General features: G+C 44.3%; 1 protein-coding gene across 1 annotated transcript in view; it reads left to right on the top strand.

Annotated features, from left to right (window-relative positions):
- Positions 1-3515: 3515 nt before the first annotated feature.
- The window catches only part of LOC147635356 (uncharacterized), a 31590-nt gene continuing 16097 nt past the window's right edge, over positions 3516-19008 (top strand). The window contains exons 1-3 of the mRNA XM_086802600.1: positions 3516-5328; positions 13272-13388; positions 13513-13746. Of these exons, the coding sequence (XP_086658726.1) occupies positions 3560-5328; positions 13272-13388; positions 13513-13746 (2120 nt within the window). The 5' untranslated portion in view covers positions 3516-3559. The remainder of the gene's footprint in view (positions 5329-13271; positions 13389-13512; positions 13747-19008) is intronic.

A 19008-nucleotide genomic window follows, 5' to 3' on the forward strand; every position in this document is an offset into this window, starting at 1 on the left:
AAGTGATCCAAGCAGAACCTGATGAGTCCATATAAAACTTGGAAAACATCCAATAAAATCCACCAAAACAAACTGATCAACTAACCCATGATAGAATTTATCTTAGGCTTAAGAAATTAAGCACGAACCACACTTAAACAAGTGCAAAATAAATTATCATGGAAAAGTGTCAAAGGTGTAACACACTTTGAACGCAAATTATAGCCATCAAAAGAAATTAAGGAACATGTCCAAAAAGAATGGCTAAACAATGGTAAAAAATCATGAAAACATCGTTCAGAATTAATCCAAACAAAAATATCTACTAATATGAGGTATAATCGTATTAATAATATGCGAATAACCCGCATCTATCGAATGTCAGTACGAGAAAACGTACTTCAACATTAAATAACCCTCGAAAATATTAAATTCTCGAGAAAAAGAATTATCATGATTTTTTTTCTAATTTTTTCTAATTCTATAGGGCCTCAAAATACAATAATTTTGAATTCCACCAAACCTATCTTATAGCATTCCAAACCTATGTTTTTTCAAAAAAAAATTAGCAATTAATTTGACCAAAATCCCATTGATATTTTAAAAATACCAATTTTTAAGATTTTTAAAAATAATTTCTAGAATATTTTCAATTTTTCCTTAGAATCCCATCATTCATGAAATTTTCGATTCCGCCCAACAATTCTCAAATCCAATGAAAAATTATAATTTTAATGGATTTTTTAAATTTTTAAGTAAAAAAAACATTTTTAAAGGAATTTGAATGGTCACGGGCGCTCGAATGGACACACCACATGCCAAACACCAACCCCACATTTTTTCAAAATTTAAAATAACCTTGTCTAATTTTCCACTAATTTTTAGAAAATTTTTAAAATTTTTAATTTACCCCAAACGTATTTAGAATACGAACGGTCAAAAAATTTCGGAATCCCAACGGTTTTCCCGGAATACGAAAAGCCAATAGTTTCGAGAAAATGAAAAGACCAAAAAAAAAAACGAAATGTGAAAGGTCAAAAGTTTCCGGAATCCTTAATCATAAATATGATTATTATTAATAAAAAATATAAATTTTTAAGAGGTGGTTTATACACGAGAGAGAAAAATAGAAGAAAATTCAGAATTGAGAGACAAAGAGGGTCCCACGTACACGGGAGAGCATTCAATGCATCAACATGCTGCCCCCTACTGCATTTTAGCAAATAATCGGCAGAAATTTGATCGCATACCCACGGAAAAATCCGTAAAAATGTATTAAAAATATATTTTTAATTATAAAAATACTCTAAAAAATTAGAAAAAATTTCCTAAAAATTCTAGAAATTTAGGGAATCTATTCTACCAAAAATATCCACAGTAAAATATGTAGTATTTTTGTGAAAATTCCCGTTAATGCTTATTTTAAACCACAAAAATAGGAAAAAATAGCATTAAACTCACGGAATTCTCTCGTAACGTCGATTCGTCCATTGAATAGTAGTAACACGCATTCCAATCGCCATATCGACAATCCATGTGCAAATCATCAACACAAATCAACAAAATAATATTTTTATTAGTAAATATTAAAATTTACTTAAAAAATACCAAAAATTATAATAAAAAAGAAAAATCAACAACAATTAACTAAAGATTGCTCTGATACCACTGTTAAAACCCTAAGATCTCTCTAGATAATTGTTATGCAAAAACATGCATAAATCAGGCATAAACTCATCCACCCGACCACCCCCGAGCCCAAGGGATGCACACGTGAATTATAATGAAATACATCATACCTCTACCTTGATGTCCCATACCATCAAGAGGTATAACTCCAATTCAATAGCATGTAGCTATAGTGTGAAATGGTAGGTGAATAGATATGATCCTCTACACAAGAGACCATAGCCTAAGCCTCCAAGCCCCCAAGCCTCCCTTGAGTGTGCCCCATGCCCCTATTATATAGGAGGGCCCTCAAGTGACTCGACTCTCCATTTCCCATGTGTGACCCTTGGATGCTTGACCCTAACCTTAACCCTTAAGGTTAGTCCTAACCCATGCTCCCATGCTCACAAGCTCACAAGCCTAATGTGGGTTAGCCTCCTAGTATATGCACACATAATGTGCATATAACAGGGTGGGAGACTGAAAGGGAGGGAGAGAGAGGGCAGCTCGTTCTCTCCTAGACTCTCTCCTAGACTGCACAATAACCAGCATGGCCATTTAACCCCATGACTGATATCACAAATGCCCTTTGATTGGGAGAAGGACAGTGGAGGATATAGAGATGGATATAGCCCACACCACACTCTCTCTCCTAGAGGGAGTGAGAGAGGGAAAGGGAGGGAAGAGGGTGGGAAAAGGAGAGAGAGGGTGGTGTGGGTTAGGCTAGGCTGGGCTGGACTAGTGGTGGCAATAGTTAGAGAGAGATTGTTCAAGCAGAGAGAGAGAAGACAGCCAAGAAAAGCTCCCTCCACCAAGCTCGCTCGGTGACCATCCCCGCTAGGCGGATGTCCATTCAATGAGGCTTGTGCAGGCGTCAAGGGTCATGATTTATGCCATGAGTCAAGGCTTGCGAGGCGGGTGTCAATGCTTGTGCATGCTTCAAGGGTCATGACACGAGTATGGGAAGGAAAGTGGGGAACACATTGTTAAGCTAATTGATCTGAAGTTATTGAAGTTGCAAGACAAGGGGAGAAGGCAAAAGTGGAAAGGATAACATTTTTAAAAACCTAATTCTTGTCAAATCTCTTGGAGTGCCTAATAGTAAACCACATGAATTGAATCCCATGCAATGTCTACCTAAGTGTTATACCAGTATCAGGTAAAATCCAATTGATTTCTTACTAAATCTTGAAACGTTGGCAATAATGTATGAAAGGTGGACTTTACCTATCCGAAACTGAATTAAAAGAACTCTCTCTCTCTCTCTCTCTCCCTCGTAGACCTTGCCACTATAATAAGGTTGAAATCTACAAGCTCACATCATGATGAGTTATGAGAAACTCGTAGTAATTTGACTTGCATCACGACTCACCGTGGTCTGGATGTGCATCCATTGTACCGGAAGCTTGTTGAAGTCCCAAGCTCATTTCAAGTGGCATTTGATCATGTTCTCCATAGAAGCTTTGTCACCTTTACTGTTGCAAACCACTCCTTTCACTTTTCTCCTTGTGTGGGCTGTTTCCAATCAACAACAGGCAGATTGATTGGACATACCCGAAAGCATACCTCACAAGCGATACAATTGTCGAATTCAAAATGGATTGTTGAAAGAGAGAGAACAGATAGCAAACCACTCCTTTCAGTTTTCTCCTTGGGTGGGCTCTTTCCCTTCTTTTTAGAGAAGAGGTATGGTTGAAAGAGAGAGAACAGATATGGTTGATCACTTGCAGTGCAACTCTTGTTTTGACAAAGCATGCTAATTTTTACTTGGAAACTTTTTATTATTTTAATTTTATTTATTTTTTTTGTTTGCAACGTTGGGCCCAGGCATTTTTTTTAATTGAAGTAAATAGGTCTTTCCTAACAAACAATTTGTAGGTTAAACCCTGCTGCGTTTCGTTGGTGCTAAACCATGGAGCTTAGACCCAGGAAGGGCCGCTTCACGCAACCACCGACCACTCCTAGCAGCGTGAAGCCTTCTCCCAGACCCCCTGCACCATTGTCCTCCCGCAAAAAGCCTGCTCTTCCTGCCGCTCCCACCCATGTCTCCTCTGACGATGAAGACGAAGAAGACCAGAAGGCGATCGACGATGGAACGGCCAAGACGCAAGGTAACCAGGGAATTGCAACAGAAAATCATGACTTTGATACCCCCCTTTCAAGCATCGCAAGGGAGAGCAGACTGCGAAGCTCAACTCTGAAGGTAGCGCCATCAGATGCCAAGAAGAAAGTTAAAGGAACACCATCTGTCAAGAAGAAAGTAGATGAGATCGAATCTACCGTTGCAGCACTGCAGAACTCTACATATGTTGCAGACAATGGTTTGGATGAAGTTTCTACTGGGAATGATACTATTGAGGAAGCTACCCCAGGCAACGTTGCTAGGATTAGGAATGGGGTTTCTTCTTCGGAAAAGTCTGTGTCGGCTGAAGTTTTCACAGAAAATGTTTCTAGGGATAGCATTGAGGTTGCTGCAGAGAAGACTGTGTCGGATGAAAATGCTACAGGAAATGTTTCCAGGGTTAGCTATGAGGTTTCTTCAGAGAGGATTATGGTGGCAGAGGTTCGTAGGGCTAGCATTAAGGGTAAGAAAGTGCAATCTAGCAAAAAGAAAAGTGCAAAGAAGAGAGAAGGAACTAATGGGAAGCTTTTTGAAGAGACTGAAAACAGTGCAGTGGTCTCTGAAGTCACAGACCCTAAGTTGGACCAAATTGGTGATGATCAAGAGCGTAATGCATCAGCTGGTGTATCTCCTGCACATATTAATGATCATAAGGGCACAGGATTTGCAAATCAAGTTCAAGCAAGCCAAAGCTTAGTGTCACCTATACAATCGGAGGATAAAACAGCTCAAGCTTTGAATGCCATGGAAGTGAATGGGGTTGAAGTTCTTACAGGGAATGTTTCTCGGGTTACCGATGAAGTGGCTTCAGGGAAACATGTGCAGGCTGTAGCTTCTAATGTGAGCACTAAGGGCAGGAAGGCTCAATCAAATAAGAAGGACAAGAAGAAGAGAGATGAAATTAATCGGAAGCTTTTTGAAGACACCTACCAAGATTATGAAGACACAGAGCTTGAGGATCAAGTTAGGCTCGCTAAGGTGGATGCCACTGAATGTAAAGATGCAAGCATTCCAAATGGAGTTCAAGAAAGTAAAAGCCTTATGTCGCAGTTGCAATTAGGCATGGCAGCAGCTCCAAGGGAGGGAGATGGGAGAGACCACGGAATTGCTCACCATGGAGAGTCTGAACAAAGGGTGAGCAGGAGTGAAGGACAGGGTGGTAGCTCACTTCGTGGAAGTCTTAAGGAAAGGGAGGCAGTTGAACTGGAAACACAAGAATGCGAAGAAGACAGATTTGATAGGTTCTATGCAGGTATTGGAGGGAAGGCTACTATAAACCAGACAGTTCAAGCTGAAGCATCAGGTGGAAAGGCAGCTTCTAGGCATGTAAAAGATGAAGACATCAGCAATGAGCAAGATGACACTAGAGAGGATAACCATGAAGCTGCAAAAGGCTATTTTGAAGAGAATGTTGTTTTTAGCAATGAGGAAGATAGTGGTGATGGTGGTAACGATGATGACGACGCCAGCAGTGACATCGATGATGACGATGAAGAAGAGATGGCAAAGCTTTTTGTCAGGTCCATGAAGACACATTTGCAGCAGACTTCTGAGTTGAGGTAAGAAATTTTGCTCTAGGGTTGCAGAAATTATTCTTAGATTATTGCAACAACACTGCTGACTTCTACTGAACGAAAACATTGGTCTAGAGCAAAAGAGTGCCTCTTATGTTATATTTTTTCGGGCAAGAAAGAGACTTCTGTTAAGTATGAAGTATCAATACAAAATCATGGCCAGACGCGGGAAATCCTTATGCAAAGTGTAACGTAATCGCAGTCAGTCGGGGACTCGGTGACGCCAAGAGAGTCCAATGGGAGTTGAAGAGACGAAGATTCCATGATCTCACTCCCTCATGATGAAAACACGCTTTGCTTGTGCTGATCTTGAAGGTCCCTAGACCACTTTGTTTCTTGCTGGGATGATTTCCGCAAGGCGGTCTTGAAGCGATTTGTTCCTATGGACTATTACCACAAGCTAAAGTGGAAATGGGAGCGCTTTGTCCGGAAGCAGGGTGAGCAGGTAATCAACTACTTGGCACATTTTTGGAAGCTTCTACTCATGCTTCCAAGTACTGAACAGTCGGAGCAAGTTGAGGGTTTTCTGGATGGTTTGAAACCGTCCCTGTATGTAGGGCAGATGTTCGTGCACATAGCTCCCATGAACTTTTGAATGTGGTTTGTCTTGCTATGATCCTGGAGATGTGGGAGAGTCTGACGCCTGGGATTGAGGAGAAAGTGTAACTTGGTTGAACACAATGCTAATCAATACACTTAAATACACTAAGATTTGAAGGACACTTGCTCAAATACAAGAAGTAAATTGCTGAATTGACAAGAGGCACACAATGAGCCGGAACGGCCGACCCCTCCCTTGAGTAAATTGTATTACTATTGGAGAAATTCAATACATAGCTTCACGGGCATCCATTGCCAAATCCTCCATGCCAATGCATATGAAATTCAGCATTTAGAAAACAATGGTATGTCGATGTAGATCACCAAGGAGCTGCCTTGATGCCCGGCCTGACTTCAGTGCCCATATTCTCTACCATTGGCTCTATGTTCTACCAAGCAAGGTAGCAACATCTTCAAGAGCACATAGGACAAGAGAAATACTACACAGGGCGGCTAAACAAGGAGTCCTGCCCTTCTACTGAGTAAGTAATGACAACACATTGTCCAATTAGCTTACCAGTCTTCATAGAAGTTGTTGCAAGCGGAAGCCTTCGCGTTGGAAGCTTTAGAAGTGTTGATATCTTCGATTTGCCGCAATCCTTCGCGACAAAAGTCTTCAAGAGGATGAAGGGAACCTTGGGAAAGCTTCCCCTATGGTTCAACTTGAGAAAGGAAGGCTGAAATTAGGGTTTTCAGCAAAAAGACCAGAAATTACAGCAAAACTGAGAGCTGTTTTGCTGAATTTCAGTCATTGGGAGTGAGTAGGAGAGTGATTAGCACTTGGAAACACTCTTGGAGGCTTGGAAAACACCCTAGCAAGTTGGGTATGGCTATGGAGAGCTTGGAAATGGAGAGAAATGGTGGAAAAACAGAGTTTTCAGCCTCCAAAAATCCTCATGAAGAGAAAACACGAATTTCTCTTAATAAGTAAGTGAATTGGGGTCCAATCAGGTGAAGGGACATGGGGAGATGCCCATTTATGAGTAAAAGGGGAGGATCAGGTCCTGAACATTGAGTCTTGTCCGCCTCGGGACTTCAGTGAGTGTGAACTTGGAAGAGGTCATAATTTATAAGTGACTTTTGGGCGCCCAAACTTTAATGAAATGGGAACGCACTCACTTATAAATATTGGCTAAGTCCTAAGGGCTATTTGAGCCTAGATCGGGAAATACTTACCACCTGTTCACATGCCACACAACCATGTCAGCAGACAGTTTCACACGCATGGTTCACGGGCGGGCGTCCCCTTACCCGAAACTACACATAGGTCATGCAGGCATGAAAACAGCATGCAATTTCATTTGCAGGCAAGCACATAAAGATGCTATGCAATGCAGCATTGGCATGAGCAATTTCCGTTCATGAAACCATATAAGACCAGGCGTTTCCAGGCAAGTATATGCAATACCAGACCCAGTGGAAAGCCAATCCTCCAGGCGTTTCCGGGCATGTACACAAAGGCACAAGTCCCAGCGGAAAGCCAAGTCCTCCAGGCGTTTCCGGGCATGTACACAAAGGCACAAGTCCCAGCGGAAAGCCAAGTTCTCCAGATATTCCGGGCATGATAACATCAAGTTCCAGCGGAATATCATATCCAACTATACAGCATGACACGTGTCAATCACCTGCATAGGCATATTCCATAAGCCATGGACACCAATCCAATATGTACATAGTGTGAAAGCAAGAGTGAACCATTTGGGTGGCCAAATGGTGACATTCCCCCCCGCTTCTAAACAGTTGTCCGCAACTGAAATGCATCCAAATATGTCTGAAGCACATGCGGGCAATCTTTGAAGAACTCTTCATCTACCCATTTAGCATCAATGGGAAGATAGTTCTTAAACTTCACAAGGTAACGCCTCACAACTTTGCCTGCAGCAAGCTTGCATTCCTTGTGATACACAATCTGCTCTGGTTGCAAGATCTCCTCAAGCTCATCCACTTGTGGTGGATCCTCAATGACCATTTCACTGGGCTCCGGCCCTACATACTTTCGAAGGAGACTCACATGAAAAGCATTGTGTATGTGCCAATGACTAGGTAATGCCAATCTGAAAGCCACTTCATTGATCTTCTCGATCACTCGAAAAGGTCCATAGTACCTGGTTGCAAGCTTAGGATATGCACCCTCTTTGCCAGGCCTCTTTGCAAGTCTTGCTTTCTCAAATTTCAGCAGTACCCAATCATTCTCTTTAACATCCAATTGCCTTCTATGCTTGTCGGCAGCCTTTTTATGCTTGTCTTGTGACCTTGCAATGGCTGTCCGCACCTGAGCAAAAGCAATATCCAAGTCTCTTACATACTCATCAGCTGCAAATATCTCATCCTTTGTGCGAAGGATGGGTGGCAAAACCACCTTACCATAAACAATCTCAAACGGGGCCTTTCCCGTAGATGCATGCACCGTGTTGTTGTATGCAAATTCCACAAGCGGTAAGTACTTCTCCCAAGAAGACTTCTGATCCGCCACATAACATTTCAAGAGATCCAACACGGCTGAATTTGCAGCCCTTGTGCAAGATATATTTTAACCATATGCTCAGCTTTGATGGTCTTTTTGACCGGCAAGAAATGAGCTTGCTTGCTAAACCTGTCCACAATTGTCCAAATTGCATCATTACCCTGTTGGGTACGTGGCAAGTCCATAATGAAATCCATTGTAATACTTTCCCATGGCTGCGTGGGAATAGGCAATGGCTGAAGCAAACCTGGTGCCTTTTGCCTATCAAATTTGACCTTTTGACAGGTGATACATGCACGTACATGTGCCTCTATGTCCTTCCGCATACCTGGCCAAAAGAAATACCGCTCAATCATGTGCGTAGTAGGCATTATGCCTCTATGACCAGCATATGGAGGAGCATGGCACTCATCCAAAACCTTTTGCCTCATGTCAGAGACCACACATAGGCAATTATCTTTCATGAGATAACCCTCTTTGATCACATATGAGGCATGTGCATGACCAGCCATCAAATCAGCCCAAATAGTGGCAAAGTCAGCATCCGTATGATACAAATCACGCATGGTAGACAAGTCCCCATGAGAGGCAACCGAGATAGCTGCTACATACGGCTTTCGTGACAATGCATCGGCCACTACATTCTTCTTTTCCGGGGTGTGCAAGATCTGAAAATGAAACATAGAGAGGAAATTGGCCATCCTCATATGCTTCTCTGACAATTTAGTTTGAGTAAGAAAATATCTCAAACTCTGGTGATCTGTCTTCACAGTGAAATCAGCCCCAAGAAGGTAATGTTTCCATATAGTAAGTGCATGAATTACAGCCAAGAGCTCTTTCTCATAAATGCCAAGAGATAGCTCTGCATCATGCAATCTACGACTCTTATAAGCCACGGCATGTCCCTCTTGATTAAGGACAGCCCCTATGCAATTTCCAGATGCATCACATTCCACACAAAAAGGCTTTTGCAAATCTGGAACGATCAACACTGGACCATGAGTAGTTGCATCTTTCAATTTGAGGAATGCATCTCTCTCTACATTAGTCCATTTGAACACGGCCTTCTTCTTTGTCAAATCATGTAAAGGAGAAGCAATCCATGCAAAGTGCCGAATGAACCTGCGGTAGTAAGAGCATAATCCAAGAAAACTGCGGATCTCATGCACCGAACTCAATTCGGGCCAATTCCGAATTGCATCAATCTTTGCAGGATCCATCCGCACTCCATTTTTGGACACAATATGCCCAAGATAATGTATCTCTGACAAGAAGAACTCACTCTTCTTTGCATTTATGAAGAGTTTATGCTTATGGAGCTCTTCAAAAACAATAGCCAAATGAGCTTTATGCTCTTCTTCGGTCTTCGAGAAGACTAGGATGTCATCAAAGAAGACACCTGTAAATTTCCTGTACCCACGGAATATGCGATCCATCATTCTATTGAATGTAGCCGGGGCATTTGTAAGACCAAAAGGCATAACAAGATACTCATAAAGCCCAAATGCTGTCCTGAAAGCAGTTTTGTGTACATCCTGAGGGACTACACGCACTTGATGATATCCACTCTTGAGATCAATTCGGCTAAAGCATGCCGATCCATCCAACTTGTCAAGGATGTCGTCTATGCATGGAATCGGAAACCGATTCTTGATGGTAAGCTTATTCAAAGCTCTATAATCCACACACATACGAAAGGATCCATCCTTCTTTTGAACCAAGAGGACGGGTGAACAGTATGGGGAAGAGCTTGGCTGAACCAAACCCTTCTCAAGAAGCTCATTCACTTGCTTCATGATCTCCTCTTTTTGGGATGCACTTACACGATAGGCTAGCCTATTAGGTGGTGAGCTATCCGGCACAAGATCAATGCGATGATCTTCCGGTCGTACAGGTGGTAACTCATTTGGTAACTCATCAGCAAAACAATCATTGTGCTCTTGCAAAAATTTCAGCCTATCATTACAAAGAGTGTTTACATGTACATTAGTTTTCTCAATATGATCTCGTACAAAAATCAAGTACGCAAAAACACTCTTTTTCATTACTTTCTTAATTTGTACATGAGATACAAGGGGAATGGTATCACCCTCTTCACCAGCATCAATTACATATTCTCGGCCTTTATGTATGAAGGTGATCCTGTTAGTCTTGTAAGCCTTGCACGGATCAATACGTGTATGCCAAGGCTTTCCAAGCAATACATCACAGCCATTCAAAGGCGCCACAAGAAAATCCTCATGATCCACATAGCCTTGAATGTGTATGCGCAACTTGCCAAAAATAGGCATGACCTGCACTTCTCTACCAACAAAGGCAGCCCCTGCTTCAATTTGAGGACCCATGTCCTCCACTTCAATACCCAAAGCAGTTGCCATCTGAGTGGATATGAAATTCTCTGATGCACAATCATCAAACATGAACAAAGCGGGCTGATCTTTGAGTTGTCCCCAAGCTTTGCATACAACCCTATCTTTGCTATCATGTGAAGTGTTGCCCTGCACATCCGGAACCATATGCACATTAGGCTTCGGTACATTAGCATTTTCAGCTTTGTTCTTCCTATTTGGGCATGCTCGTGCCATGTGCTCAGTGCTGCCACAAGTAAAGCATTTGCCTTCACGCATATATTGCTCCTTCTTCTCAGCACTAAGACCAAAGTTTGCCGGCTTATAAGGGCGCTTTTTAGCAAACTTATTTTCAGCTTTTGGACCTGATTTGGCTTGGTTTTGGTCCCTTTTAGGTGGCTGTCCATCATTTTGCAGGTTTTGGACAGCCCTCTCTTTGCCTTGAAATGAGGGTTTAGCCTTATTGGATTGACTCAATTTGAGTTCCAATTGCTTGGTGGCGGTGGCGGCTGCGATTAGTTGGTGTAAGGTATGACCAGGATACATTTGTAATCCCGCTTTGTACACGGGTTGCAATTTGAGCCTAGATCGGGAAATACTTACCACCTGTTCACATGCCCCACAACCATGTCAGCAGACAGTTTCACACGCATGGTTCACGGGCGGGCGTCCCCTTACCCGGAACTACACATAGGTCATGCAGGCATGAAAACAGCATGCAATTTCATTTGCAGGCAAGCACATAAAGATGCTATGCAATGCAGCATTGGCATGAGCAATTTCCGTTCATGAAACCATATAAGACCAGGCGTTTCCAGGCAAGTATATGCAATACCAAACCCAGTGGAAAGCCAATCCTCCAGGCGTTTCCGGGCATGTACACAAAGGCACAAGTCCCAGCGGAAAGCCAAGTCCTCCAGGCGTTTCCGGGCATGTACACAAAGGCACAAGTCCCAGCGGAAAGCCAAGTTCTCCAGATATTCCGGGCATGATAACATCAAGTCCCAGCGGAATATCATATCCAACTATACAGCATGACACGTGTCAATCACCTGCATAGGCATATTCCATAAGCCATGGACACCAATCCAATATGTACATAGTGTGAAAGCAAGAGTGAACCATTTGGGTGGCCAAATGGTGATAGAAAGTCTAGCAGCAAAAGTGCAAGGAGATTCCTAATGAGAGAGCTGTTAAGGCCATGAAGGATATTAACAGTTCTAGTGGGGGAGTGTTGTAGACACGACTCTCTGAGGAGTTGTTCCGAGTGAAGCGATTGGCTGGTCAATGTTTCTCAAGTGACTCCACCTAGAACATTACGAAGGATTGTCCGAGGACGTTGGAGGAGCTGTCCAAGGAGGCGGCTTCTTCAAAACTGCACGATGAGCCTGGAGGAGACGCTTATGTGCGTGTCACAACGTTTTTCATTTCTTGGGTTGAGCACACACCGGGTAAGGGCAGGAATCCAGCCTTTTCCAGCTCCTAGCATCCTTTTACACCCAGAAAATAGTATTAAGCAAGGAGGAACCTCAGTGCTGCTTTTTTAAGTGAAGGTACCTCCAAAAGTGGAACAGAAGGCAAGTTTACTGCTGAGTTCCTGGTCTGGACTGCACAGAGAGCATTTTGAGGTATTGTTAGCCAAAGCTTTATCGTTATGCCTCATTCTCATATGAGTAAAGCAATTAGTCCGTGATCGGGCAAGTGGGAAAGAGTAGTATTGGAAAGTGATATGCTGCACTGATCATTTGGCCTTTCCAAGACAGTGTCATCAAATGTCTCTAGAAATGATACCCATATTCAAAAACTTGCCTCACCAGCAAGTTGATATTACAAGGCTGTAGTAAATACTAAAAAATGGATCAAGTTAGTCCCAATAAAAGTTTGCAGTACAAGTGGCTGACTATATTTGTGCCATTTAGGGGTCGAACTTGCAGTGGTGTTACCTGACCGATGATGATGTAGAGACTTATATTTCACTAAATTTTGGTTGAGGTTTACGTCTACCATAAAGAATTTCTGTTACTAATGAAACTAACCATAATTGCATGAGAACTCCGTTTATATTGATAAAAACACATTTTTGTGTTTTTATGAAGTTTTCACGTTTTAATGATGTTTTTCCCATATTAAATCACAATGGCTACTAAATGCTTACAAATGCCCATTGGCAAGCCGTTTTCATACATTCATTATAAGGTTGAGCTCATTTGAGGTATGCATTTACTGACATGGCATGTTTTGATGGCATGGTGTGGTGTTTTTATCTGTTCACATCTTAAAAAAGTCAGTTTTTGTGTTGATGTGGCATTTTTTTACGTTTACATTTGCAAACAAAAAATCGTTTTCATGTGTTTGCATTGGCTGCCGTTGCATTCACGTCTTTATGTTTTGATTGATAACTCTGAAATTTACACCAAACTGCCTCGTTCGGTTTACAGTATTCCTAACATGCTTGCTGCTTCAAGTCAAGTGTGACTAATGGGCTTCACTTTTTCTCCCCCCTCCTATGGATGCAGTGTAGTAAGCATGCAAAAAGGAATGCAGGAAAAACCGGATGGGTTAGAAGAGGAAGAAAATCTCTCTAAAAAACCTGCAGTCAAGGGTTTTCAACTTGTCAGTGGCAGCAGCTCCAGGTCTCTCCTTCATCATGTGCTTTGTCTCTTGAACACTTGATTCTTTACATATCTAGGTTTATTCCTGATCACTTTTTGCAAATTATTATGTATACCATTCAAGGTTCAGGTGGCTTTTTTCCAGGTCAACCAGTTATGGACTCACGTGGTCTCCTGAGACGGGACTACCTATGTCTAAAACCTTTAGTGCACAAACAAGAAACCCTACTGGCATCATGAAGATCACAAAGGGGATGCCTGATACCATTTGGCGGAAAGATGGAAAACTTCAAGATGGACTATTTGTATCTCCCATGGACCCAGTCAAGCTTAATAAGTTGACCAGAAAGCAGAAAGATGATACAGCAGGGGCAAAATGGTATGTTTCACGTTATGTTTTGAAGTGCTTAGCTTTTTTGGTGGGCCCTTGCCAAAGTGGCTGCTGTACCACGCTGCTGTCAGAATACGCAGCGGAGATGATGACCAGATCTGGGAACACAAGAACAAAAACGCAGGCAGAAAAACAGCACAAGAGAGAGATGTAGGCGTGTAACTCTGCTCTGATATACACAAGAAGATCCCGAGAAATGATACAAATATGGTATGGGGCTGCGGGCCTATATATATGCCCCTGGGAGAGCAGTCGGCCAGCATAGGAAGTGCCCACGACTGCTGAAAAATGCCCACGACTGCATAAACGCAATCGGCCAGCAGAAAAGTGCCCACGACTGAACAAGTACAGTTGGCCAGCAGTCCAGTAGCCCACGACTGAGAAACATGCAGTCGGCCAGCACTGGAGTGCTCCTGGCATCCTCTGGCAACCCTCCCAACCACTGGAAAAATGGAAAAAAATAGGGGAAAAATACGGGGAGTGAGGAAAAATGATAAAACACCTGATAAGGGCGGGCACACCCACAACAAAGGCCCTGGTGTATACAAATAGACAGGAGATGACTTCTAACAATCCCTCTCAGCTCCTGGCTGTGAAACCAACCACTAGGAGCTGGGGTGCCGCTCGAGCAAATCCTGAGAGAGCGACTTCGTGAAGAGGTCCACCATACTGTCCTCCGTCGAACAGAACTCTAGCAAGATGTCATCAGCAATGATCTGTTCACGAACAAAGTGCCTCTGGATGACCATGGGTTCCTCCAGTGGAAGCCCAAACCTGCAATGTAACCTCCTGCTGCTCCGTAAAACTGCTCCTGGGCCATAAGTAGATCCCCTCGTGTCCGAATCTCCTCCCCAAACTGAGTCACTCCAGACGTGGTGTCACCAATTGGCCGACCATTTGGTCCATTCCCACATTTTTGCGTCTCGTTCACTTGAGGCCAGGCCAGTGTCTCGTGTGAAGAGGCCAGTATTTTTGCTGACATGGACGGGAGCCAGACTGGTGCCACCCGTGTGTTAGCAGGATGGTGTCGTATGGACGGGAGCCAGATCAGTGCCACCCGTGTATGACCTGGACTGTGTTCGATCCATGGGACTGTCACGCCATGGAAGAGCCAGTATTCGTGCCGTGTTTTACCTATGGGACTGTCACACCTAGGGAAACTCGTGCCTGGAACTGTGTCTTACCTATGGGACTGTCACTCCATAGGAAGACCAGGTTTTTATGTTTTATGTCGAGCCAGTTTTGTGCCGACAAATATTTTGTACATGTTCCATGAACGGGAGATATGTCCATGTTACTTTTGCACATGCACACATATTTTGCATGTTTGAAACTGTTTTCGCATGACATGTATTCGTGTGTTTGCCTGCCTGACGTGTTACTTACTGAGCGGGGACGCCTGCCAGTGAGTGGTGAAGTGTGCCCTGTATTCTGACAAGTTTCAGTGCATGTGAACAGGTGGTAAGTATGTCGCACATGTTTGTTTTAATGTTTTAAATTCTAACCCTTTATTTTTATAAGGTTAGGGGTTCACATTCATTTAAAAGTGGGCACCCCCTTTGGGCACCCACTTTGGGGCCAAGGTGGGGAGCCTCACTTTTAAGTGAGTGTGGGGGTGGGCATGGTCACCAACCCCCACTAGTCCCCTTCATGCATGCGTAGGTAGGACTAAGGTTAACTACACTTCAGTTTTTATTAAAAGAGAGGGCCCTCTTCAAGCGTGGCATGGATCGCTTCTCTCTTACGTGAAGAACCAGGCGGCTATCATCCATCGCTTCTCCTCTACACGGCTGAAGTTCACCTTGTTGCTGCTGTACGGCTGCTCCTCCATATAGGCGGCTGCCTTCCCTGCAGACTGGCTGCTACTGGCGACAGTCTCTCCCTCTCTCCAGTCGGCTGGCTGCTGCGAACCACCCTCTACAGGCTGGCTGCGCCTGACTCCCCAAGGCGGCTGAATTAACTACTGTGCCCGCCTTCCCTACAGGCTGGCTGCAGCCACTTCAACTGTGCGCTGGTGTTAACTGCCGGCTGCGCCTGACTCTCTACAGGCGACCCTCTGCTGTTGGCTGAAACTACTCTACAGGCAGCTGTTTACTCCACGTTGCACTCTTCCAGGTGACTGGCTGTACTATACACCTGGCGGCTGCTTCACCATCCATACAAGAGGCTGCCATCTCTTCCTTTTACCACTGCTGCGCATACACCCTTCAAGGCGGCTGCTGTGTACCTGCTTACAACGTACAACCTCTGGCGGCTCAAGTTGTACTTAACCACAGCAGGCAGCTGTGCCCTTTGTGGTGGAACTTGTTTGGAGGTTCACCACGTGGCTACTCTTTCTCCAACAAAGGTGGTTTCAAAGACTACACAAACACTACAAGTTTTGGTCTTCTATCAACCATCTACAAGTAAGTGATTTTCAGATTTGAGTAAAGCATTTAATGTTTAAATCTGGTAAGAGATTCGTCCCGCTCGGCCTACACCCGTTCGGTGCCGGGTTGTCCAAGCTATATGGGCGAACCTCGGTCCAAAGGTGCTGAGATCGGGAGAGCCAGGCGTTAGTACGAGAGCGCCTGTCTGTGCGTGGTCTCGGAACACCAGTGTGGTGCTCTCCGCGGAGTCCAGTGAAAGCACAGGACCGTAGTGATTGGACCACACTAGTGGTCGTTCTGCTCCAAGTTTTTCTACATCGAAATTCGAGTTATTTGTTTAATACTGTTTTCATATGTACATGGACATGATCTGGTTCTCAGAACCCGTGGAGCATTGTATTCTTTAAATACTCCCAATAAATATATCATATATTGAGGGGGGGGTCGGCCCGTTCCGGCCCCAGTGCTGGTGTCCATCTTTCCATTTCTGTCATTTAAATTTCAAGTTGTTTTAAGTTGTCCATTTCATATTTGTGGTTTTAAAGTTGTGCTATTAAACGTGTAGGTGTCCAATTGAGTCTTTCCCACTTGACGGGATCGGTTTCATTGGTATCAGAGCACGGTTGTTTCCCTCTTCCTAGTGGGGAAACGAATCTGTGTATTGGACATCCCGCTTTTAGCAAACTTTGAACACAATGGACAGCCAAGGCAACCCTTTGGAAGTACCAAATTCGAGGGGTCCCTCTAGTGCTTCTCGTGGGTCTGATGCCCTGCGAGGTAGACACAAGCCTCTTGAAAGGGTTCTGGATAGTGAATCCAAAGGTCAACTGTCTCCAGGAAAGCCCGGGGGGATGTCACCAATTGGCCGACCATTTGGTCCATTCCCACATTTTTGCGTCTCGTTCACTTGAGGCCAGGCCAGTGTCTCGTGTGAAGAGGCCAGTATTTTTGCTGACATGGACGGGAGCCAGACTGGTGCCACCCGTGTGTTAGCAGGATGGTGTCGTATGGACGGGAGCCAGATCAGTGCCACCCGTGTATGACCTGGACTGTGTTCGATCCATGGGACTGTCACGCCATGGAAGAGCCAGTATTCGTGCCGTGTTTTACCTATGGGACTGTCACACCTAGGGAAACTCGTGCCTGGAACTGTGTCTTACCTATGGGACTGTCACTCCATAGGAAGACCAGGTTTTTATGTTTTATGTCGAGCCAGTTTTGTGCCGACAAATATTTTGTACATGTTCCATGAACGGGAGATATGTCCATGTTACTTTTGCACATGCACACATATTTTGCATGTTTGAAACTGTTTTCGCATGACATGTATTCGTGTGTTTGCCTGCCTGACGTGTTACTTACTGAGCGGGGACGCCTGCCAGTGAGTCGTGAAGTGTGCCCTGTATTCTGACAAGTTTCAGTGCATGTGAACAGGTGGTAAGTATGTCGCACATGTTTGTTTTAATGTTTTAAATTCTAACCCTTTATTTTTATAAGGTTAGGGGTTCACATTCATTTAAAAGTGGGCACCCCCTTTGGGCACCCACTTTGGGGCCAAGGTGGGGAGCCTCACTTTTAAGTGAGTGTGGGGGTGGGCATGGTCACCAACCCCCACTAGTCCCCTTCATGCATGCGTAGGTAGGACTAAGGTTAACTACACTTCAGTTTTTATTAAAAGAGAGGGCCCTCTTCAAGCGTGGCATGGATCGCTTCTCTCTTACGTGAAGAACCAGGCGGCTATCATCCATCGCTTCTCCTCTACACGGCTGAAGTTCACCTTGTTGCTGCTGTACGGCTGCTCCTCCATATAGGCGGCTGCCTTCCCTGCAGACTGGCTGCTACTGGCGACAGTCTCTCCCTCTCTCCAGTCGGCTGGCTGCTGCGAACCACCCTCTACAGGCTGGCTGCGCCTGACTCCCCAAGGCGGCTGAATTAACTACTGTGCCCGCCTTCCCTACAGGCTGGCTGCAGCCACTTCAACTGTGCGCTGGTGTTAACTGCCGGCTGCGCCTGACTCTCTACAGGCGACCCTCTGCTGTTGGCTGAAACTACTCTACAGGCAGCTGTTTACTCCACGTTGCACTCTTCCAGGTGACTGGCTGTACTATACACCTGGCGGCTGCTTCACCATCCATACAAGAGGCTGCCATCTCTTCCTTTTACCACTGCTGCGCATACACCCTTCAAGGCGGCTGCTGTGTACCTGCTTACAACGTACAACCTCTGGCGGCTCAAGTTGTACTTAACCACAGCAGGCAGCTGTGCCCTTTGTGGTGGAACTTGTTTGGAGGTTCACCACGTGGCTACTCTTTCTCCAACAAAGGTGGTTTCAAAGACTACACAAACACTACAAGTTTTGGTCTTCTATCAACCATCTACAAGTAAGTGATTTTCAGATTTGAGTAAAGCATTTAATGTTTAAATCTGGTAAGAGATTCGTCCCGCTCGGCCTACACCCGTTCGGTGCCGGGTTGTCCAAGCTATATGGGCGAACCTCGGTCCAAAGGTGCTGAGATCGGGAGAGCCAGGCGTTAGTACGAGAGCGCCTGTCTGTGCGTGGTCTCGGAACACCAGTGTGGTGCTCTCCGCGGAGTCCAGTGAAAGCACAGGACCGTAGTGATTGGACCACACTAGTGGTCGTTCTGCTCCAAGTTTTTCTACATCGAAATTCGAGTTATTTGTTTAATACTGTTTTCATATGTACATGGACATGATCTGGTTCTCAGAACCCGTGGAGCATTGTATTCTTTAAATACTCCCAATAAATATATCATATATTGAGGGGGGGGTCGGCCCGTTCCGGCCCCAGTGCTGGTGTCCATCTTTCCATTTCTGTCATTTAAATTTCAAGTTGTTTTAAGTTGTCCATTTCATATTTGTG

Source organism: Cibotium barometz, chromosome 9 (genome assembly GCF_041138505.1).
Source record: "Cibotium barometz isolate CiBa-2024 chromosome 9, ASM4113850v1, whole genome shotgun sequence".
Classification (NCBI taxonomy): domain Eukaryota; kingdom Viridiplantae; phylum Streptophyta; class Polypodiopsida; order Cyatheales; family Cibotiaceae; genus Cibotium; species Cibotium barometz.